The 24,190-nt window shown below is 47.9% G+C and overlaps 1 protein-coding gene across 1 annotated transcript in view; it reads right to left on the bottom strand.

Moving 5' to 3' along the window:
• The window catches only part of LOC138480522 (A-kinase anchor protein 17B-like), a 382,257-nt gene that overhangs the window by 121,939 nt on the left and 236,128 nt on the right, over window positions 1-24,190 (bottom strand). Inside the window, exons 4-5 of the mRNA XM_069612280.1 lie at window positions 18,737-18,743; window positions 14,396-14,470 (exon numbers count right to left, since the gene is read on the bottom strand). Of these exons, the coding sequence (XP_069468381.1) occupies window positions 14,396-14,470; window positions 18,737-18,743 (82 nt within the window). The remainder of the gene's footprint in view (window positions 1-14,395; window positions 14,471-18,736; window positions 18,744-24,190) is intronic.

The raw sequence follows: 24,190 nt of genomic DNA on the forward strand, positions 1-24,190 counted from the left end.
CCTCGCTGCACCTTGGCCGATTTCACCACTGGAACATTCCCCTCTCCCCTTAAGCACTCCCTTGTGCACCCACTCCTCAAGAAGCCGTCTGCCGATCCTGGCTTCAGAGCTGCCAGAGAGGCTCCCCTGCTCATCCAGGACCATATTGACACCCTTGCTGCACCTTGGCCGATTATTGTAATCACTCTTTCACCACTGGAACGTTCCCCTCTCCCCTAAGCACTCCTTTGTGCACCCACTCCTCAAGAAGCCGTCTGCCGATCATACCTGTCCGGCAAACTATTGCCCAATCTCCATCACCCCATTCCTGCACAAACTCTTGGAAAAAAGCTGGCCATCTCTCAGTTTACTCTCCACATTGAATCTGTTGGTTGTCTCCATGACCATCAGTCTGGCTTCAGAGCTGCCAGAGGCACGGAAACTTCTCTCCTGAACACCCGTGAAGATCTGCTCTCTAACCTTGATTCCAGCATTCCTTCTGTCCTAATCCTCCTTGATCTTTCCTCTACTTTCGACACAGTCAACCACGCCATCCTGATCAATCGACTACGCGAGAACCTGGGCATCACAGATCAGGCCCTGGAGTGGCTGACCTCCTTCCTCTTGGACTGCCCCTCCCAGGTCCAACTTGCTCACTTTCTCTCCACCACCTCTCTCTCTCTCCCTGTGGCATTCCCCAGGGCTCTATCCTCTCACCCTGGTTTTTCAACCTCTACTTGGCCCCTTTGTCCCACCTGATCTCTACCTTCTCTAACTTTCACCGTCTTGCGGATGGCACACAGCTTTCCTTCAGGCTCCTCTCATGCTCATTCCTGACTGTCTATCCGTGATTAAGGATTGGTGCACCTCCAACAATATCTACCTTAGTGCCATTAAGATGGAGATCCTTCTCATTGGGACCCTTGCCCCTGCTTTCCCTCTCTCACTCTGGCCGTCCACCTTGGGCCCTCTTGCTTCGAGGCAAGAAACCTTTTGTGTCATCTTCGACAACACTCTTTCTCTCCTCGCATCTCTTACGTTGCCAAGAAGTCCCATTACCTACCAGCTCCTCCTCCTAAAAGGGACTCTTCCCTTTCTCACTCCCCCCCCCCAGTAGCTCACTGTCTCCAGAGCCCTGTTTCTTTCTAGGATAGACTACTGCAACAGCCTCTTTCTCAAGCTACCTTCCTCTACTCTCTGCCCTCTGCAACTAATCTAGAACAGGACAGCAAGACTTATCCTTGGCCACAAGCCCAGAGATCATATATCTACAGCCCTGAAATCTCTCCACTGGCTCCCGGTGGTTGCAAGAATCAAGTTCAAGACCCTTTGCATTGTCCACAAGGCTTTCTGGGGCCGGGCGCACACTTCATCCAATGCTCTCTTCCAAATTACCTTTTTTCTCGAGCCCTTCCCCCAGCTACCTCCAACTCTTTAAGGGCTAGACGCTTCTTCAGGCAGAGAGTGAGGGGTAGGTCTTTCTCCTCTGCAGGTGCCTCTCTCTGGAATGGCCTACCTGCCCCTCTCAAACTTTAGCGGACCACCTGATGTTCCGGAAGCAGCTCAAAACTTTCCTCTTCTCCTCTGCTTTCTCTCTCTCCCTCCCCAGCTGACCTACTTGTCTGCTGTACCGACTGGTTGCTTGGCTACCCTAGGAGTCTCACTTAGTCTAGGCTCTGTCTTGTTCAGTCACCCTTGCACTGCCTCTGGCCTACCACGCACTTGGGGACTGTAACTGTACCCTACAGTCCCTTGTTCTCCTTGCACTACCGAGCGCCACACTGCCCTGGCTGCACTTACTCAGAGCATTACAGCCTTGTTTTCCCCTACCTTTCCCCTTGCATATCTCCTTCTCGCACTTGCACGATTTGAATGACACAAGGCCTAGTAAGATCATTTGTCTTGGCCACCCTCTATCTTCACTCCATTGCTTGTCGCGCCAAGAAACGCTTGTCTACAGGCGTGTTATAATAGACTAATATCATATCTTTTTATGATAGATACTCAAAAAAATATACAATGCTGCAGTAAGAAATGGCTAGGCTGGCAGCACCCAAATGCCAATCTAGCCAGGTAATTACACTTAGCCGGGCTGCTTTATCAGAAATGCGCAGTTAAAAAAAAAGTCATACCAAACTGAGGAATAACTAGACTGGCAGCACCAAAATGTCTCTCTAGCCACTAATACCACATATCATGCCTGCTTAGCCTGGACATGGGCAACCATTATGAATTATCGCACAATCCCACCTCCCACACATCCCCTCTCCCTCCCATGCCCTACCCCAACCTCCAAAATCAGCTCCTTGGCCCATAATCACCTTCATGTCCCTCTTCCTTGTCCCAGAGCTTACGTTTGAGGCCCTTTGCCTCAGAGGTAAGTACTGGGATGAGGAAGAGTGGGATTAGGAGTAATGAAATTACAGGTAGCTAAGACAGGTATTACCTCCATGTACCTCTACCTCATCCCAGTGCTTGTGTATGAGGCATAATGCCTCATACACAAGTACTGTCTCATACACAAGTACAGGGACAAGGAAGAATTGGGCTAGGAGTAATGACTATTACCAGTAAGTAATAAAGGCATTAAACACAAGTAGGGGCTTAAAAATATTCAGTTGACTGGGCTGCAGCGCTCACCCCCAGAAATGTTGGGCTATGTTGACTCAACCTGGCTGACCTTCAGAGCAGTTTGCGGACAGAACAGGCTACAGATGTTAAATGGCACCTGGGTTTCGCTGTTAACAAGGCCCCAGCAGTTACTAACGTAAAACATTTCATTGTTAGTACCTGCATTCAAATGCCAATTTGTTTTAGGCAATTGTGATGTAGTTTAGTACTTTCATGCCAGGGAAGTGATTGGAAGTGTCGAAAAGGAACAGGAGACTGTTCTTTCTCACAACAGTTCATAAGTGGGTGCTTTCCCACTTAAAGGAGAGAGTTCACTGCTTGTAACATTGAAGCTGCACTAGACTAGTCTTATTAAAATGTGTAAAGAAGTTAGATGCCCCCACACAAATAAGTTTGCCTCCCCCACCACCCATGAAGTTAGCGCCTCGCCCAACATTTGAACGATCAACCCCCCGAAATGTAGGTTTTGTTGCGCCCCTGAACACAAGCACAAACACCATTAACCATATACACGCATGCACACCCAGCCATCCTTACATTTAAGTGTGCACTATTTCACCATACAGGCACACCCAGGCAGCCATTCATACATTTAAGTGTGCACCCTTTCACCACATAGGCACACCCAGGCAGCCACCCATACATTTAAGTGTGCACCCTTTCACTGTACATGCACACCCAGTCACCCATACATTTGTTTGCACCCTTTCACCATACACTCACACAGGCAGCCACCTCCACATTTAAGTGTACAAGCTTTCACAATACACACACACACACACGTCATCGGGTTAAGGGGAGTCCTATTACTTCAAAATGAATCCGAGCTCCTCATTCCCATGGAACCCTATGGGGATCAAATGGGAATGGGGAGCATTTTTTTCCAGCGCCCGCGAATGGGCAATTACCGGGTCCTGCGGGGCCGTAATTACCTGGTAATTGCCCATTCGCGGTGCCAGCAAAATGTGCAGGTTTGGCAGGCAGCCTGCCGGTTTTACCGGCAAGACTACCGCTAAACTTGTAATGAGACTGATTGTTTCTTTTTGAAATCACTCTGACTTCATAAAGAAATTATTTCTGTTAAGGACCGAACCATAATGGAAATCATTTCTTTATGAAGTCATTGGGCTCCACCACCCCATGACATGGAGGCCTCCAGCCTGGGGTCTTCCATGTCATGGGGTAGGGGGAGCCCTCGGACTTCAAAAAGAAAGTTTCTTTTTGTAGTCACTCTGTCTTCATAAAGACATCATTTCTGGTACAGAAATACTTTCTTTATGAAGGCAAAGTGATTTAAAAAAGAAATTAAAAAAATGATTTAAATTTTTTTATTTTTTCATTTTTTTTTCTATGTGGGGGCCCCTCCCAGGACATGTGCTAGCGGGGCCCCGCGCACCACGGGGCTGCGGGGGCCCCTGTTACGCCAGTGAGTATGAATGCCCAGAGATTGAAACCGCTCCCTGAAGGATATTTCATGAGTGAGTGGGATTCCTCTTATATAGTATATTGACAGCTCGGGGAGAAAAGAGGGGGAAGTTTGCAGTATCTGATTTATCTTCACCCATGCCCGGCAAGTTATCGCTATGGTCTGGATCTCGCTTTGCGGAACTGGGTCTCTGCCCCCCCATAACATGCCCATCAGGGCATCCGGATGTGTGACCGCCCTGGCTATCTGGGCATGTGGGGATTCGGGGACGGGGGGTTCCAACCGGATATGTATTGTGTTTGGGCGGCTAAAAAGTAAAGGTAAAGATCAGGGTATTCCAGATCTCCTAATTCATACGGTCGAGTCAGGAAATCATACGCCAACCTAGGCTGCTTACCCGCCCATACCAATCGCGTCATCAGTCTCCATATACGAGCCCAATAATTAGTTGGGGGCCATATTTGGACATTGTTATAAACATAACAATTTGGGAAGTATCACCATTTTTGCCAGCGCTATCCGGGCGGCCCGAGACATTGGGAGCAGGATCCACGATTCAAGTTTTAGTTTTAAATCATCTAACAGCACTACGTAATGGGTCTTGTACACTTGCTCCCGTATAGTGGATATCGTAACTCCCAGATATTGGAAGCCACGCGGGCGCCACCGGAACTCATTGCCCAAGTCGGTTCTCTGCACGACCGGGGTTAGGGGAAGGACCTCCCCAAATCTAGTCACTTCCTTAATCAATGGCGGTAAATTTTGACTGGGATTTTTAACATGAAGAAGGATATTGTCAGCGTATAGAGATATAACAGAGAGGTGTGTGTGTGTTCGAATCCCTCGCTGCGTCTGCAACTCTCAGACATGGCAGGCCAGGGGTTCCATCACTAGGGCGAATAGAATCGGGGAGAAGGGACAACCCTGTCTAGTGCCACGCATGAGATGTATATGTGCAGATGTGAAGTCATTCATGTATATAGCCGTCTTTGGTGCGGTATATAGGAGTTAGACCCATTTGATATAATTTAAACCCAAGCCAGAGCGCCTGAGCACCTCGAAAAGGAAGGACCATTCAACAGAGTCGAACACCTTTTCGGCATCCAAAGTAACTACGGCCATTGGAATCTCAGGATTGACGTTATGCATAAGGTTAAAGAGTCGACGTAAGTTATTCTGGGTAGAGCGCCCAGGAATGAATCCTGCTTGATCTGGCAAAACGAGGGCAGGCATGTGTGTAAGTAGGCAGTCTATAAGAATTTTAGCAAGGATTTTATTGTTGGTGTTAATGAGCGGCAATGGCCTATAAAATGAGAGATGAAGGGGGTCCTTCCCGGGTTTTAAAGGACAGTAATTAATGCAGACCTAGTGGACTCCGGAAGGGTGCCCTTGGCTAACGTGCTGTCATACATCGCCAGCAGGTGAGGAATGACCAGGTCGGTATATGCCTTATAAAATTCATCAGAAATACCGTCAATACCTGGGGCCTTCCCATTAGGAAGGGAGTTGATAGCTCTACAAACTTCTTCCTCGGTAATAGGGGCAATAAGGGTGACCTCCTTGTTCAGGATCTAACCAGCCCAGTGCGATTTCATCTATGGGGAGAGAAGTATGTAGCCGATCATAGAAATCCCTGAATGGAACATTAATCCCCTGAAGATCTCTTATCCGAACTCTGCCGTGGCCTTCAATTTCAGCTATATTAGAGGCAAGCTGTTCCCTCTTAATGGCCCAAGAAAGGGTCTTACTAGGTCTGTCTCCCTCCCCGTATCTAACCGCCAAAATTGGATCACCAAGGTATCTTTCTTCGTTATTGGCCAATTCCCGAAGTGTCTCCCTATGTGCTTTTAACTCCTGGCGACGCTCAGGGGTGTCCTGGATACTCTGCCGCCTTTCACCCTCCTGTATGATGCCCTCTAACTCCTTCATGGATCGCCTAAGCGTCTTGAGTACCCCTCCCTCCCTTGATATGCAGCATCCCCGCACATACATCTTAAAGACCTCCGAAATCAAATCTGCATCTGGGACCAACCGTACCTTGGTTTGAAAATATGTGTCTATGGCCCTCATTACGACCCTTGCGGAAATCGAAAAACGATGGCGGAAATGCAATACCGCCATCGAATAGCGCTCGGTGCGATTATGACCCGTCACCGCAAAGTACGATGCCATTAGCGACACCGCAGTGAACGCCAACGCTAACTGCACCAAGTACGCGCGCGCGCGCCATGCCAAACCGTAATTACCACCATGGCGCAACGGTACGCGAATTCTGACCCCAGCGGACATGCACCTAACGCCATCAAGCACGGCGGAAAGTACCATTCCGCCATGGTGAGAAGTACGGCATCGCGAACCAACCGTAAACGGCCCTACTGAGTGCCTGTACACCGCTCCCTGGCCACATTGTACAACTCCCCGTAGGTGCAATGAAGTCACACAATGCAACCAGTGAAATGTACAAGTCATCCATGCCTGCCAACGAACAAATGAATCTCAAGAGGGGCCAATGGGAGCTGCAGGGCACAGATGGCACGAATACAGAAGCCATACAAATGGACATGACCTCAGTCTCCCTCCAAGAAACGCACGCAAACACAGGCACCTGTGACCAGCCATATTCTGATAATCACATCATTCCACCAATCCAACTGGCTGACCGGCATCTGTTACACAAAAGCCAATCCCCCGCCCCTGAGCATGACATCATTAAAACAGTCATATTGGCAGCCCTCATCCCTGACCTCACTGGGCTTCGTAGGCAAACGCGCCCAGCACAGTACCACGCAACTATACTCCGAAGCTGGAACCCAATGCAGATCTCCTCACAATACATCGCTCCCCAAATAGGAATATGACACATCACCTGCAAAGAAGAACGCTACACGGTTCATATCAGAATAGAAATTTAATGCACAACAAATTCACCAAGCCCATACAGCCATTAGGCCATGAACTCCAAAATACATTTCACCATTGTGGGCTGCATCCGCAATAAATGACCAGCTACTTCTTGTGTGACGCCCTGTACCCTCATGGTACACAGGGGCTACATTCTCGTACGAAAAGGCAACATGGAAGCGCCTCGAACTGCAGGGCCGTCCCAATAGGGAGGCACTAGTCCAGCTGAAAGGCCGAAATGTTGCTCCTAGCCACTAGTACTGCGTAAGGGCATGTGGCCCATTGGCGATCGTCCCATAAGATCGTAATGCTGCTCCACTGATTAACACGAAGCAGCAGGTGTCGGGAGTAAAAGCCATCTGCAGGAGTGGCATACAGATGGCAGTGGCAAAAGGGGAGGAGATACTTGTCACCCAAACGAAATGAAAAAGAATAGTATGGCCATCAGAACTACATTTGAATTACTCACTTCAATGATCACACCAAATCCACAGCCATATGCATGCTAGCCCACTCCAAAGGATCATCACCAACCAAAAACCACTAGCGAATCACAACTATCTATATCGAGGTGAAAACACTATCACAAACGCCTGATTTCATACTCACATAACATGTGAAACTTCCATTGAGTCTGTGTGTTATGCAGCCTGCAATATCCACTGTGCCCCAGCCCGTAATTCCAGTGTTGTGAAGCAACATGTAATTGGGAACGTCCGGCCTTATCGCCCACTTCGCTATTGCGCATCCCATACTATTCATATCAATCATTGCATCCTCGCCATGGCCCCTGTCCCAAGGACATTGAACAAAAGAACGTTATATTTGCAGTCAGACCTGTGGGCATCTCCTCGCCGCTAGCTGAAAACCGAAAGCGCCGTCCTTCGAATTCCTCATTTGCAACATCACGTCGAAAAGGCATCTGTGGCCGCTTGAAATCACAAATTAATCCATCTAGTGCGGCTGTGTGTGAAAATGGCAACTGCCTTCACTCACAAATGGGACGCCCCGCCCGTCGGTGAACCTCGGTACAGTGTTGCATGAGGGTCCACCGTTACTCGAGTACTACGTTCCACTGACCCTTCACAAGTCTGTTCGTGACTGCAAAGATAGTATGTGAAACAATGGGACCAAAGCAGAATGAACATATCAACCAATGTTACACTGCCATCGGGTACAAATACATGATTGTAATGGCAAGATGCCATTCATCGAATTGCAGCGTTGTGTGCGGGACGTGCTCGCCCAAAGGGGAGAGCAGCTTGCACAGGTGGAATGAATCACCACAGGTGGAGGCCATACAGCCTGAAAACACATAAATTGCACACCCAACCCCCTCCCACAACCACACCCACTCCGAAATGCTACCGGCAGGACTAGCCATGTTGGCCCTGGGGGACCTGATAGCACTGCAAGTACTCCAACTTCAAGAAGAAGACGAACACCGACTACAACCGGCCGCACTGAGGAGACGCAGGAGGAGGAGGAGGGCAAGGCAGGGCCAGCAAGGGCCGCCAGCACAGCCACTACCACCACGCAGGCAGCCCGCAATCCCACGCCTCCGAGCACATCCGTTCAACCTCACTGATGAGCAGATCCACACCCTCTACCGTTTGGACCGGGACACCATAACCGCCATTGTGGACATGACACAGGCTGACCTTGTCAGCATGATAGATAGCCCAACCGCCATCCCACCCCTACTGAAGGTGGTGTCTGTACTCCACTTCCTGGCCACAGGCACCTACCAGCACACAGTCGGACAGTTGCATGGCATTTCACAGCCACTGTTCTCACGGACACTATTGCAAGTGCTCGATGCCCTCCTGCAGCACGCAGACGACTACATCTCTCTACCACGCTCGGAGCAGGAAATTACCAACACAAAAGTGGGATTCCATGCACTTGCCGGCATACCGGGTTGCATTGGTGCCATCGACTGCACCCATGTGGAATTGGTCGTCCCACATGCCATGGAGGCCCAGTACCGCAACCGAAAACAATTTCATTCTCTGAATGTACAAATGGTGTGTGACTCCAACAGGATCATTACACATTGTTGTGCCCGATTCCCAGGATCAACCCATGGTTCTATGGTCTTGAGGAACTCTACAATACCACGCTACATGGAGCGACACGCAGGGAACAGATCCTGGCTACTCGGTGAGTCTCATTTCAAGCATGATAATGTGGGTTATGTGATGCGGCAATGACCTGGCAGGAAGGGGGGGGGGTGCGTACGTAGCAATGGCATTCCTCAAAATACCTTTATTGTCCACATACAGGTGATGCCGGGTATCCACTGAAGAGATGGCTCCTTGCACCAGTCCGCAACCCACTGGACCAGCATGAGGAGGACTACAACCATGCCCACTCACGTACCCGTGTAGTCATTGAACAGGCATTCGGCCTACTGAAGACTCGTTTCCGCTGCCTCAGCAGGTCTGGCGGGGCACTCCTGTACCGCCATGAGAAGGTTGCAAAGATGGTCATGGCATGTGTCATGCTACACAACATGTGCGTACGTAGAAATGTGCCCATGCCCCCTGACGCAGAACTGCAAGCACCTGAAGATGGTCATGATGAGGGTGGGGATGTGGCAGCACCTCAAGGAGTCTGCGAGGCACAGGAGGGCCGTGACATTCGTCAGCATCTCATAGATGCATGCTTCTAGCACTCACGCCTGGTGGCTGATACATGGACACGGGACTCGTGGCACTGTGTGTGTCTGGAACATGCACAATATGGACTGTACGCCTATAATGGCCTCGTACACAAAGATCAATGTCCACACATCTCATTGGATGATCGTGCATTGTTTATGGCATATGTGATATCATGTTAAACACCCTATCGACCCGCCACCCAAGTGAGCCCAACACACCCCCTCCACCCTCCTACCTCCCCCCGAACACCAGTGTCCAAAGATGCTCATTGTCAGTGGGCAGTCGCTATTGCAAGCCCCCTCTCCGGGTATCAGGGGCACCCCTGCCTGTGGAGCGCAGGTTCCTCCCAGATCTACGTTGGGGGCTGCCCTGGACGGAACTTGCAACGGATGATGTCTCTGCCTGCTCACGTCCATGCATGTCCCTAAGGGTTTGTGAGAGCTCAGTGAGCACACGGCGCACAGCGGCAAGTTCGGCACATACGTCTTTGGACGTCGCATGCAGTTCCCCCCTCAGGCTCTCGGTGCTTCTCTCCATTTGTACTCTCAGGCTCTCGGTGCTTCTCTCCATTTCTACTCTCAGGCTCTCGGTGCTACTCTCCATTTGTGCCCTTAGTGTCTCTGTACTTCTCTCCATTTCTGCCCTAAGTGTCTCAGTTGATGTTTCTATGTCTGCCTTAGTGCCCCCACATTGATCGGCATGGTCCTTGAGGAGCGTGGCCAGTTGCTGCTGTTGCACGATTACCTGGTCGAGGGACTGTTGCCTCTGCTGGGCCATGGCCATTTGCGGTGGTGTCACAGAGGGGCTGGTCACCTCATGTTGCCTTGCCACAGGGCTTGTGGGGGATGACCAGTCGTCGTCTTGTGGGTGCCCCTGCGTGGTGTCCTCATGGTGTACGGGATGGAACAGACAGGGGGATTGAGACAGGTCATGGATGGATCTAACTTCGACATCCCCGTTTTCTGTGTCGGAGCATGCTGCCATTAATGCAGTGTCACCTATGGTGCTGCTGCCACCAGAAGCAGTGCCTACTGTGGCATCCATTGGGGGGACCTGTGGTGGTGCTGTTGTGGGCATGGTGGCTGCTGGGGTGCCTGTTGGAGTTCCCTCCTGTGTGCTGCCACTTGATTTGTGCTGCTGCCGTGTCTTGATGCGTGCAGCTGAGGTGGAGGGTCTTTGGCCGTTGGTCTTGGCCCTCTTTGCAGGTGTGCTGGTAGGGGTGTCCTGGAGCTCGTCGTTTGAATCGGACCCTGTGGTGGAGTAAAGGAGGGCGAGCGTTATAAATGGGTCTGTGGAAATTGGAATGGCAATGTATCACATGCATTGGGGTGGTACCTGAGGGTGATTTGGGTTGGGGCCTTGGAGGTGGTTTCATTTGTGTGTGGAGTGAGGGTGCAGTTGTTTTGCAGCCTGCAGTTAGGGTGTGCCTGCTGCACGTGTAGAGGGTGTTTTTAGGATTTTTAATTATTTATGTATTTGATGTGAGTTTTAAAGTGTGCTATCAGGCCTATGTATGTGGCCGTTCTCCTGGACATGTGTTACTGTTGCACTATGTGGACACGTGGTACTTCACATGATTGGACATTGTGGTTTTGGCATTGTTTTATTTGGGACACCTACCTGATTCTTTGGTTGTCTGCACTCCTTTCTCCATCCCTCCGACTCCCTCTATACTCTCCATTCCAATGGTGGAGGCACAGATTTCTTCCCAGGGGGTCAACTTGATGGGTGATTCCGATCCTCCACCGGTAGCTGTGGCAATGTTGCGGTTGGCAGAAAGTATGCTACGGACGCGTATCCGCAGGTCGTCCCATCGCTTTCTGCATTGCTGTGGGTTGCGGGGTGCGGTCCCCACCGCACTTACCCGCTGTGCCACCAGGGCCCATATGGCCTTCTTGTTCGCAAGTGCCGTCCTGGTCATTTGCGTGGAGAAGACGGCGGCAGCATTCTCCTGGAGGGTCTCTGTGAGCACGGTGAGTTCCTCACGGGAGAAGTGGACCTGCCGCTTGCGGTCGCACGCTTTCTTCGCTACTTTTCCCATTTTTCTTGGTTTCACTAGGGTGGATGACGGGTTGGGATGTGTCTCAGGGTAGTATTTTTAATGGTTGTGTGGAAATAGTGGTTTTATCGGTGTACGGCGTGATGTTTCCCGTTCCGGGACCATGCTTTTACTTCCGTTTCCATATATTTCCGGTCACCGTACTTTCCGGTTGCCGCTCATTGCGGTGACCGCTAAGATGGGTGGCGGAATTGCACCTAGGGCGGCGTACGGCGGCGGTGTGGGCCGTTTTGGGGTCATTTCCGCGATCGCGGACTTTGCACTTCCGCCATGGCGTGGTGCTCGTGCCCGATGGGTCGGAATGAGCCGCACTTTGCTCCGTCGTGCAATGGCGGAAACGCTATTTACGCTATGGCGGTCCGGTCGGTTGATTTCCGCCAGGGTCGTAATGAGGGCCTATGTCTTTTTCTATGCCTGCTTGGAACACTGCATCCCTAAGGGCGGTGGCTCTAAATCACCAGTGAGGGTGGCTAGGAGGGAACTCCAAGGACTTGAAACGGATTAACACTGGGGAGTGATCAGACAGAGTCCTGGGGAGGATAATAGCTTCTATTACCGCCCGGAGGATGGAGGACGTAGACATCACTTCTGGATGAGCTATTATGCACACCTGAAAAAAAATGTATATTCCCTGTCAGCGGGGTGTACTCAACACCATATGTCATGAATGTCATGATCCTGTGAGGTATTAGCCCATGCCTGGATTCCTTGAGGAGGTGTTGTCACGGCTCGCTCCCTTCGCTCCCGTTCCCGCCACTTGGGGGCATGTTTTGGGGTTTATTCCCTACTGGACATTTCCTTCGAACCCTATGCTACAGTGTTCTGATGAATTGGGAGCGTTAAAACCTTATATTCCAAGTTACTTCCCTTCCGGACCCATTCCAGGTTTTTGGCAGCCAGCATGTTACTTAAATCAAATGACTATGCTTCCCAGAATGCCTTGGCTCACTGCTTCACCTCCTGCTTCCCAGAATGCCTGGCTCACTGCTTCATCTCCTCCCTTGCAGCACAAGGCTGGGTGGAGGATAGGCAACACCTGTGGCTGCAGGTGCAGCAGGCGGCACGCCTGAGGGGTGTGCTCGTTTAGCAGCTTTAAAAGCCTCAGTTTGCTTCAGTCCGGCGCTGGTCATTGTAGCAGTGTTCCTGTTGTGACTAGTCTCCTGTTCCTTGTTCCTGGTTTCTGTGCCTTGTACCTAGTTCCAGTTCCTAGCTTTTGTGCCCAGTTCTTAGCTCCTGTATCTTGTTCCTCTGTCCTGGATTTCGGATTAATGTGCTAATTGATTTATGCTTTCTGAATTTCCCTTTCTGTCTTCCTCTGTCTGCAGACAGCCTTTCTCTGTGCTTAACTCTTAGATGCAGCCCAGGTTGCCGGTGCGTTCTGTCTCTTTATGCTGTCCTGGTTACTGAAAAGCTTGATGCATTAATCTTACTTTAGTAGTATTTGTTTACTGCCTTTTTTCCTTGGTTGGGTGGGAAAGGTTTCCTTTTGTAATAGCGTTTCCCCTGCTCCTGATCCTACTTTATTCAGATTCCATTCCATATTTCCCATTGCACTTCTGCATTTACTTTCCATCGAATATTAGGTGTGGGTGTTGTTGTAACATGTTCCAGTGTGTATCCCCTTTTGTTTTCCTCACAAGTTAACATCACAATTCATACTTGCCCCTGACTAGGGTTTTATGTATTTTTGTTATCTTTAACCCTTTGCTTTTACAGCCTTCTGGGTTCCTGTTTGATCTACAGGGTTCGTGAAATTACTGACATTCTAGTGGTCTTTCCGGTCCTCGTGAGTACTGTTTGAATGTTCCTTATTCAGTATTTTACAGAGTGTCAGTTCACAGAATCTGTCCTTGCTTGCCCGCTACGTGGGTTTAGCGCTGTCAGTATCTGTAAGAGCATAGTGGGTAAAGAGTTTGCTGACTTTCCTTTCAGTTATAAGGAGGTCTTAAGTGCTTACCCCACATTCCTTTTTCATATATTGGTAAATACTTTATTTGCACTCCTGGGTTTATACATACAAGAGTCTTGGGTATTTTATGCACGTTGTTAGATCCAAAGTTGTTCACTTTGCAATTCTGTGCACTTTTCCCCTTGCCATAGTCAAGGCCTTCTTCCTTTCTTAACAGGTGTTAATTGTGACATCACAGACCTATCCATATCCAAAGTGAGGGCCAGGTTAAAATCGCTGGCCCATAGCATCTCATAGCTGGTGAATTTGCAAAGGTGTTATGAGGATTCATATCTATGAGTGCCCCACCCAGTTAGGGCAGGAAGAGGGGTGCCCCTGATAAGATGTGTTTCCTGAAGACAAAGTATATTCGCCCCATGATTCCTACTAAAGTTAGCTATCAGTCATGTCTTTTTCTGATTGGTCAGCCCCCGAATATTGCAAGTCAGCACAGAAAGAAGCAATCTGGCCTTATCGTTCAAAGCAGTCACGGTTAGTGGGCCATCTCAAATGAAGTGCCAACCCCAGTGATATGGATAAATTAACAGCACAAAAGGCTATCTGCGCAACTTGGATGTGGTATAGTTGAGTGAGGTGCACGGGGCAATCAAGGCTGTGTTGAGAACTAAAAAACTGATAACAATCCCCCCTCCCCATCCCCATCCCATGTCAGAAACATGAACCTACCGGCACCCATTCCCTCCCCAGAAGACTGACCCAAACCATTTAAAATTGTTTAACAAACTGCAGTGTCTGCGGAACTTGGGGCGCTAGAGGCAACTTACATGCTCCGAGCGACTGCGGCACATATCGAGACCCATATGACCCGGTCCAGAGCCCCAGGCCCAAAGCCACCACAGCTATAAAAAAAATTAAAAAGGGGTCACTGAGGACTAAGTTGACTAGTCACCCTCTGAAGGCCATTCATTAATGCTGAGGAGATCACCCCAACAATCCACCCTGATCGGGTAGATTCCTTGCGAATCGCTACGCCGACTCCGCTGAGGTGAAGAAGACATTGGAACCTCTGTGTTGGATGCAGAGTTTAGCGGGATATAGCATAGCATATTTCACTCCCTTAGATCGTAGGATGCTCTTTACATTTTGAAACGTCTTACGTTGATCTTGAACCCCTGGACAGAAGTCAGGAAACAGATGGATCGTGGATGATCCCCCGTGTAACTCCCCTTTTTCCCTGGCAGCCCGAAGGAGAGTATCGCAATCCCTATAGCAGCAGAAGATCCTGGCAATAATCGGGCATTTGGGGACCCCTGGGGCGGCTTGGCTGCCAACGACCGGTGTGCCCGCTCAACCATGAACATCGAAGAGAGGGGCGGATTGTCGAGAACTTCAGTCAGCAGAGTTTCCACAAACCTTTCCATGTTGTCAATTGAGGTGGACTCAGGGACAACCAATATGCGGATGTTATTGCGTCTCGAGCGCCCCTGCAAATCTACATTTTTCGCGACCACCTTCTTCACTGTTTCCTGCAGCTCCACCATCTCCCGTTGCAGAGTGGCAACTTTATCCTCTCCATCTCCTATCCGCTGCTCGGCCTCTTTCATGCGACCACACAGTTTGTCTATTTGAAGGGCTGATGTATCCACTTTGTAGGTTAAGACATCATTTTTTCCCCCACGGTATCTGTGCTATCTTTAGGGCTAACAGCGCCTGATTCAAAACCGCCACGTCGATCTGAACTTGCGCCTGGTCCTGGCTCGAGGGTGGCTGATGTTTAAGCGGATCCACCCGCGCAAACTGATCCCTCCTTGCTTGTTTCTTGGGGTTGCCCATGGGAGCACCGTCCAAGGAATGTCGTGTCACCTGAGGGGTTCCCCCCACAGGCTGCAGGTCTGCACAACGCAGGTGGTATGAGCCCCTTCACCAGGTGACCCAAAACTGCAGCTTCTAGGCGTAAAAGCCCTCACCCCCTCCCCAACACCAGCTATGCGTCCTCGGGATACAGCTCTTCAGATTTCAGTAGTTGGTCACATGGGGGGGTGCCAGTGTAGTAGTGCTAGCCCACAGCGTTGATTCTGGACAGGTAGAGGTTATTGCCTTGAAAGGGCAGACAGTGTTATTGCTAGATGTCGTCCACTCCTCAACCCCTTGCTGCAAGTCTCAGGTGGTGATCAGGTGTTTGTGCACAGCACCGCAACAGAGTAGATGTGGCGTCTCACCAGCTCTGTCAAATTGAGCCCCGACGCTGTTTAAGAAGCAGAGGGATCAACACATCAGCTGGAAGGCGCGTAAAATAATAGTGCTTGAGTGAGTCCAGGCTCCCCCCTAATGTAGGTCCAACAAGGGCGCTTAACCGGCCATCACAGCAGAGTTCAGTGGACCCGACGTTGTAAATGCTTGCGGGGAAGAGAAAAGTTACGATAAATCCCCAAGGGCAAAACAATCTGGATTCACACTTTAATAAGGTACGGCCATTTCCCCTTAATGAGACTAAACAAACACCAAGATGATTGTCTGGTTCAGGGCTGCAGTGTTGTCAGGTGCACAGGGCAGAGCCGCCGCCAGCACAGGGTGGCCGATCCAGCGGGGCAAGCAGGAGCTGATGATACGGCTGTGACACCGTATTGACAGAACTGACCCAAAAACAGCCATGTAGGAGTGGGGGAAATGGCCAGGAATTCTGCAAATCCACGTTAGTATAGTGCCCCATGCTTCCCCTAACAGCCTGATGACAGCGCCATAACAGGTGGCCCCCTGCAGCAATCCAGCACTATAAAGGGATCCCAACCAGGCAAGATGGAATGCAGCTCACCTCCATTCCATTGTCGCAGTAGCGGGCTTCCAGGAGACCCCGGGTCGGGTCAAGGCGCACAGCTCAAGGGGGAGGCAGCGCGGGGGCAGGCGGCCGCAGGGTGCACGGTATGGAACATACACCGCCACCCAGGTCACCCCAGCACCAAACAACTGGGCGACCCCTCCTTCAATAGTATTGGGATCCACACACCAGGTGCAGCCCCTCCGCTGGCCACGTCACGGCCGCCTCATGCCGCCTGTTGCATCAGAGCGCCCCAAGGCCTCAGACCCGGGATCGCCGCCTCCACCAGTAGCAATGGGGCTTCCTGCCAATCCCTGCAGGGGCAAGTCACAACGAGTCTTGGAAAATTCGCTGCAGGCGTATGATACGATACACTGGGGCTGGCAGCCAAACAGTTTTCCTACAGGATCTTCCCGCCGGCGGCTCCGATCTGCCCTTCCCCCACTCAGCCTTCCCGCGTTGTGGCCCCAAAGCGCCTCGAATACAACACAAATTTGGGCCAAAACAGGATCAAAATGTGCCCCATTCCTTATCACAGCTATGGAGCGGTCCCAGGGGTCAGGAGAGGGTCCAGTGCCGAGGATGTTTAACAAGGATGTAATTGCCGAAGTCGGAGCTTCTCAGGCAGCGGCCATCTTTGATTCGTGCCACAGTGCCCCCGTTCTGAATCTTTATTATACATTCCTCTTTATCATGTAGAATCACACACATCACTTGTTGATTTTGAAAGTTTATTTCATTCATACGTATAATACTGGGCTGTGACGGGGGTCATCATTTTTTGAAGAAACTGTTTTTGATCCCATGGTGTATATTGAGAACTCATTACTTGTTTCAAATGTTGGCTTTTTTATTTTCACAGATAATGCTACAAGCTCTTAACACCCCTTTGTCATAATATGTTTATGCCAGATGTATGCAGGGCATGTTCAACCCAGCACAACATAAAGACACAACCAGATTTTATAAAACTAATGTTTTATTGACATTTAAAAAATGTTCGGATTTTATTCACATTACATTGCTTGAGATGTCAAATGCTGCATCTTCTCGGATACAAATATTGATGTATGAACGATTACTACACAGATTGTCTTTTCCTGCGTCCATAAGCAAACACACATAATAAGGAAATGATTGAAAAAAATGTGTGACGCTCCCTGTCAAACAGCCACTGGCCTTTAACACAGCAAAAACTCTGTTGCAGGTTGGCCGTCTCCACTTGCATTGATGATCCCACCAGCGAACTTAAATCGCCAAAACCCCATTTATGATGCTTTTCCCAATAGTTGTCCATTAGATGATGGCTGATGTTGACGCATATGTCTGGGATGCATAAAAGATGGCTACACTCCCTTTTGTATAACATCAGTGGTGCTTTCAGATAACATAACAGCCTTGGGCAGATACTACCCAGATGCTCTTTAAGTAAATCCAGCAATAATCATTGTAGACATCCAATGGCTAGTTTCACATTAAATTGATCGCTATCCAGCAGGTGTTCATTTTTTATTTCCAGCATCATGGGCACCGCTGCTCGCATCTCTAAACTCAACCCAAATTACCCAGCATTCATCATCGATGGGAACACTATCAAGGTCGCCAGAGAAGTAAAAACGCTAGGTTTCTACCTCGAGTCGACCCTATTCCTCACTAAACAGGTAAACTCACTGGCCTCATCCACGGCCTATACATGTAAATTAATACAAGCCAGGAAACAATTCCTATCAGATAACAGTTGCCTAATCCTATCCAGAGCCCTTATCCTATCAAAATTAGATTATTGTAATTCCCTGTACATAGGGGCAACTAAACAAACCATCAACAGAATACAAGTGCTCCAAAATAATGCACTTAGAGCGGCCCTAACTATTCCTAGAAGAGTACATATTTCTGAAATAAGAATAAGAAACACAAATGGCTCTCTACCCAGGAAAAAATCAACCTCAAATCTGTCTCCCTCATCCACAAATGCTTAAATAACAAAGCCCCTCGTTACCTAACAGAACGTTTTACTAGAAAAAACTCCACTAGACCAACAAGAACAGTCAGTCCCAATTGCCTGCTAGTGCCCAGATTTAAACTGACCACTATTGGAGGGTCCAGCTTCCCAGTCAGGGCAGCTCAATTGTGGAACTCCCTACCTCACTCTCTTAGATCTGACCAAACGTTCAACAAATTCAGAAAGAACACAATAAAATGGCTCACTGAGAATGCTATGTAACCCGCATTCTCCCCACGCACCCACCGCATGTACTGTACCTGATATAGATTTGCTATTATGTAAACGTCAGCTATATGATGACTTGCTGTCTGCATACCGTTTTGTATATGTACTTTACTGCCTTACCTTCACCCTGTGGAGCCAAGAAAATTGTTTTTACCATGCTCTGTATATTTGTAACTTCTGTAACCAAGCTGTAAGCCCTCTTGTCTCATGCGCCCTGCTACCTCAGGGTCCGGTTCGCACAATAAATAAATAAACAAACAAATAAGTGCAAATACATGTACAAACATCTACAGTCTTAATCCTCGTAGGCCAGTTAACGGGGTTCCATGCACATTGCTCTGCCATGCTGTCTTTGATATTCTTTATCTCCCCACTTGCGAACTGTTTTTTCAATGATGCTTCTAACACACATCAGAGACCCTGTTTAAATTGCTTTATTTTCAAAAGGGGATTTTTGCCGTTTGTATAGCCCACAATGTTTTAGATGCATCGTTCCGTCCCTGGACCGACCCTTAGCTGTGTCAGTGCCTTACTCAAACGCATCATTTCTACAATGCGTTTAGGGCTCAGCATGTGGCATTTTTCACATAGTGAATTATTTGTGTAAGCTTTTTCCAAACATTCGTGAGTATCCTGTTGGGGGTCATCAATTTTGTGCACTGAGCACCACCTGTGAAAGTGTTGTTTTGAACACATTTTCACAATAATGGACGTAAAACCCGCGATGGCCAGAACATCGACCCAGGTCACAGCCGGTATCACCGTATTATTTTGAAGGCTATATGTTTCCATTAGCAAAACACAGGCCTTGCACAAGAAATGTTCATAATCCCCCGAGTTTTCAAGTTGGTTTGAACAACAAATACAGTAAATATTGGTAGTCTCTCCCAAATATTCATAGTTTTAACTATAGCTAGTTCGTATGCCCTATAAAATACACACGCTTGCATTAAAATATACTCACCGGGAAAAAGGCTGTCCGATATCTAGGGCGCATGGCCCCCTGTTTTTGCTGCTGGCGCAACGGAGCATAATCAGTCTTCGGTGTCATGGCTGCATCCGCCGGCAAAACCATAGGTTCATTTACCCTGTCCTCAGAACCCCCATCGGTTGCAGATGGTTGCTCCAAAACCACTTCATCCCCATTCAAGGTCGCCATTTCCAGATGAGCAAGTGTTATGGGCACATGCTCCTTAATGTTTTGAACACAATCTCCAACAGACTCCCCCATAACCATAACAGTAAGAGCCGGATTGCTGCTGATAGAATGTGTGCACATGTTCTTGCAGAGCTCACCGGTCTCGCAATACGTTCAAAAAGTGCTGTGTTTTCCAACCCGCCGCAAAAGCGATATTGTACGGGTCATAAAGCCCTCCCCCGACACCATCACAGCCTTAAGCCGGCCCTTTCAATCAAAATTGATATCAAATATTCTTGAAATTCTTAAACTTATATCCATTTTATATAGAATGTGTTAAAGGTCGTATGAACTGCACCCCCACTTTATATAAAAATAATAAAAAATGTATGTAAACATTATTCAAAGTCTTGTCAAATGTATGCTAACTTTATATACCCAGCCAGCTTCCCTACCATAGCTCCCAAATTGTGGAATGCCCTTCCTACTCATCTCAGAAACGACACCTCCTTCTGGTCTTTTAGAAAAGACCTAAAAACTCTTCTCTTCAGGACAGACCTCCTGCATTAGTTGCTTACTCACCAGCTGATCACCAGCTGATTACCTGTACAAACTGTGTATATAATTGTATATTATTGTATTTTGTATATCATGTAAACCAGGCTTGTCCAACCTTTTTGAATGTGAGGCAGAAGCATTAACTTTTTGTCACCCAGTGGGCCGGCGAGCCAAAAGTCAACAACCTCACCCAAAGCAGTATATTAAAAAGCAATATTGTGTGACCTTTGACACAATAGCATCACAGGCAGTGAGGCGCCATGCAGTCCCAAAGAGAGCTTTTGGTGTCATGGGCAGTGAGTATCTAAGGGAGCCCTTCCACCTAATGATCCAAGGTCAGTTGCTTGTGATTTCTTTCAGTGTGTTTGTGTTAATATTTTCCTGAAATAGTGTGGGCGACCGAGTGTAGCGAGGGAGCTATGGATCTAGGGAGGGTTTGGGGGGTTCACCCTCCAAGAATTTCTTTTCAAATATGGGGTTGAAATGGTGCATTTTAGAGCAGAAAAACTGACCAAAAAGCCATACGTTCATAATCAGTTCTAAAGGGGAGCATGAAAATACCATGTCACCAACAGCAGACAAGAACATGTTACAACACAACACATTTTAATGATCTATGTGTCCACAGTGTAAGACAGCACTGTCACTGATGTAATGCATTGTCATGCTGGTTGTGCCCAAAATATGCCTCTGTAGCAACATGTCTATCCTGGCTGTTCCCAATTTAGGCCAACATTGTCCTTTACAAAGCATGATTGATGCTGCCTGAGCACGTGCAGTTTGCCCAATACGTATGCCAGTTTACCTCTGTAATACACATTCATGATTTCTGTGTTAATGATTGATGCTGCCTGTGCAGTGTGCCCAATACATATGGCAGTGTATCTTTGTAATACACATTAATTACTTCTGTGTTAATGATTGATGCTGCCTGTGCAGTGTGCCCATTACACATGACAGCTTATCTCTGTAATACACATTAATTACTTCTGTGTTAATGATTGATGCTGCCTGTGCAGTGTGCCCATTACACATGCCAGCTTATCTCTGTAATACACATTCATTACTTCTGTGGTAATGATTGATGCTGCCTGTGCAGTGTGCCCAATACGTATGGCAGCGTATCTCTGTAATACACATTCATTACTTCTGTGTTAATGAAAGAAGCATAATCCAATCCAATAGATAAAATGGGGAAAAGCGATCACCCAAATGTGAACCTAACTGAAGAAATGCAATTTGAGCACAATCTTAAAGTATGAAGAACTAGACATGGCCGGGTGCCCTCCTCTCCCAGCGCCCAGGGGTGGCCGGTACGCCGGTACTCGGATCATTCCAGCTGAGCTGAGGGCCATGTTGTAGGAACCGGGGAGGGAATTGCCCTCATGGTGTCTGCTGTAAAGCCCACAGTGTCCTGGATCTAGTGGGCTACGGTGTTATGCACTCTGAAAATTCACTCCCATAGCTGGCCTTCCTCCAACAGGGGCACAGACACCTCCCAAGGCTATTTTGCCTCATCCAGGTTAGCACTTGTCAGTTGCAAAAACAAAAACTGGATAGAACCCCAGGCATTTTACCTGCTGTGCTGCTTTTCCGGGTGTGGATGGCGTGATTGTGTTGCCTAGCCATTTTGGCAAGGAATTCATTCCCACATGCAATAAAATCATGTGGGAAGTCATTCCTTTTGTGACGCAATTTGAACAGTACCCAAGGCGGAGGTTTTTTCAAAAAGTGATGCAAGTTGAACCCTCCCTTCCGAGGCGGAATGTTCAAACATTAAGGCAGCACACACTGCTTTTGAGCCTCCGAGATGCTGCTGGTCAGATACTTGTGTTTCGGTGTATCTGGCCAGCAGTATCTCAGAGGCTCAAAAGCATTATTGCATGCTGCAAACATACGTCGGAAAATATGGCAGGCAGTACTTCCCACTTCTGGAGGCAAGGAGAACTAGGCTTGGTGTGCACCGCACGTAGCACTGTGAACATGGGCTGGGCTGAGCTGCTGGCTCATGCAGGCTCTGCCCTGGGCTCGGTCACGCAGATGTGTGAATGTGGCGCTGTGTGCCCGTCCCCGTCACTCCACCCACACACATTACGTGATTATGATTTCCATTGGCTGAGAAACAGCCAATGGAAATACTGCTACCATGCAAGGCAGTTATTTATTTTATTTATTTCCACTACTACAACGTGCCTTGCATGGTAACAGTATTTCCATTGGCTGTTTTTCAGCCAATGGAAATCGTAATGTGTGTGGACTACAATTCCTACCCTGAAATTGCAGCCACAACGCTTGCTGTGTATAAAATAAATACAAAATGTACAAAAGTAACCCTAATGTTTTGTCTGTGCTCTTTGGCTTCGAGGGCCACATAAAAAGGCTTGAGGGCCGCATGTTGGACAACCCTGATGTACCCTGATGTAAACAAATGTATTGCGCAACCTTGATGCTATGCTCCAAACAACTGTAACCATCTTCTTAAGTATGAAACGGCACCTAGTTGCCTCTGGGCTTTGAGCGCTCTATAAATAAATAAATCTAAAAATAATATAATACATATATAACATTTATAAAAAATGATTAAAGTTCTTATCACATGTACTCCAACTTTATTTAATATCTGTTATAAAATGTTTACGTTGGCTACTGCGCCTAGAATTATACTAGATCTATATAAAAAGTATTAGAAAATCATGGCATCAGCACTATATTTGAAAACCAAACCCACTCCTGCGTCATAAAATCGTCACCACGACAAAACCCTAACATTCGCAGTCTCTCTCTTCACAATTCACTTTACCCTCCAACAAAAAGCAGCGCGCACACACACGTTCCCAGACACATTTTTATATATATTTTATAGTCACTTTATATCAAACGCACATAAATTATATCCTTTTTAATATCAGACTAGAAAAACAATTTATATCAAGAAATATACATTTGATATAAAATAGATATCATCTTTGATATCAATTTTATATTACATTTATATCAAACCCACTAAACGGCACTAAGGACACCAAGGGGGCGTTCCCACCTGTCAAATATTTTACATTGCAAAAAAGGGGGCCTCAAATACTAGTTAGAGCTCTTGGCGGGAATCTGGATGCAGAAACAGCCATAGCCTCACTTCCTGTACAGAAGCTGTCCAAATGTGTATATATGTTTTGCAACGTTCAGACATTTTTTTTGTAGGGTGAGTATTGTGCAAACGAAAAAGCAGAGTCCAACTTCAATTATTCGCTCGAATAGGGTTTCCTGCAGAATCACTATCACAGTCATGTTTCAAATTGAACATCTCAAGAGCCTTAATTTCCCTTGTTATTTGATTATTAGTCAGGTTTGGGGAGTGGTTAATTTTGTAATGGCTCCTATTATGTTTAAATAGTGACTGCAAGTTTTAATAAGGGCCCACGGTGTGCAGCGCCATCATTATGTCTGAAAGGTATTTTCTGAAGCTTGTGGCATTCGACTGTCTCCTGTGGTAAAGGTTTCTGTAGGTAAGAGCGCCCTGTTGTTTACACCCTCATTGGGTGTAGGTGAGAGGAGGCTTTGTTGGTTAACAATAAAGACACAGACACAATGGTGCCTATTCCGGAACTGCCTTTTATTCTAAATTGACTTCAGATCAACCAGCACACGTGTGCGGATGGATGGACATCACCACATACCTCCATAACCATTAACAAACAATAACAACAACATCATAAACAACTTATTAACATGTCTATCTGCGTTTACTGAATCCTTCATCCAATACCAGATGTCGGCCGCCTCTATGACCGTCATTCATGTCCCCTACGGCTCGACCAGGTAGTCTTGGATTTCACAGGAATATGTCTGTGTTCCCTCTTGGGATACCTGGACTGTCTGAT

This window comes from Ambystoma mexicanum, chromosome 5p (genome assembly GCF_040938575.1).
Source record: "Ambystoma mexicanum isolate Mex_15411 chromosome 5p, UKY_AmexF1_1, whole genome shotgun sequence".
NCBI lineage: Eukaryota > Metazoa > Chordata > Amphibia > Caudata > Ambystomatidae > Ambystoma > Ambystoma mexicanum.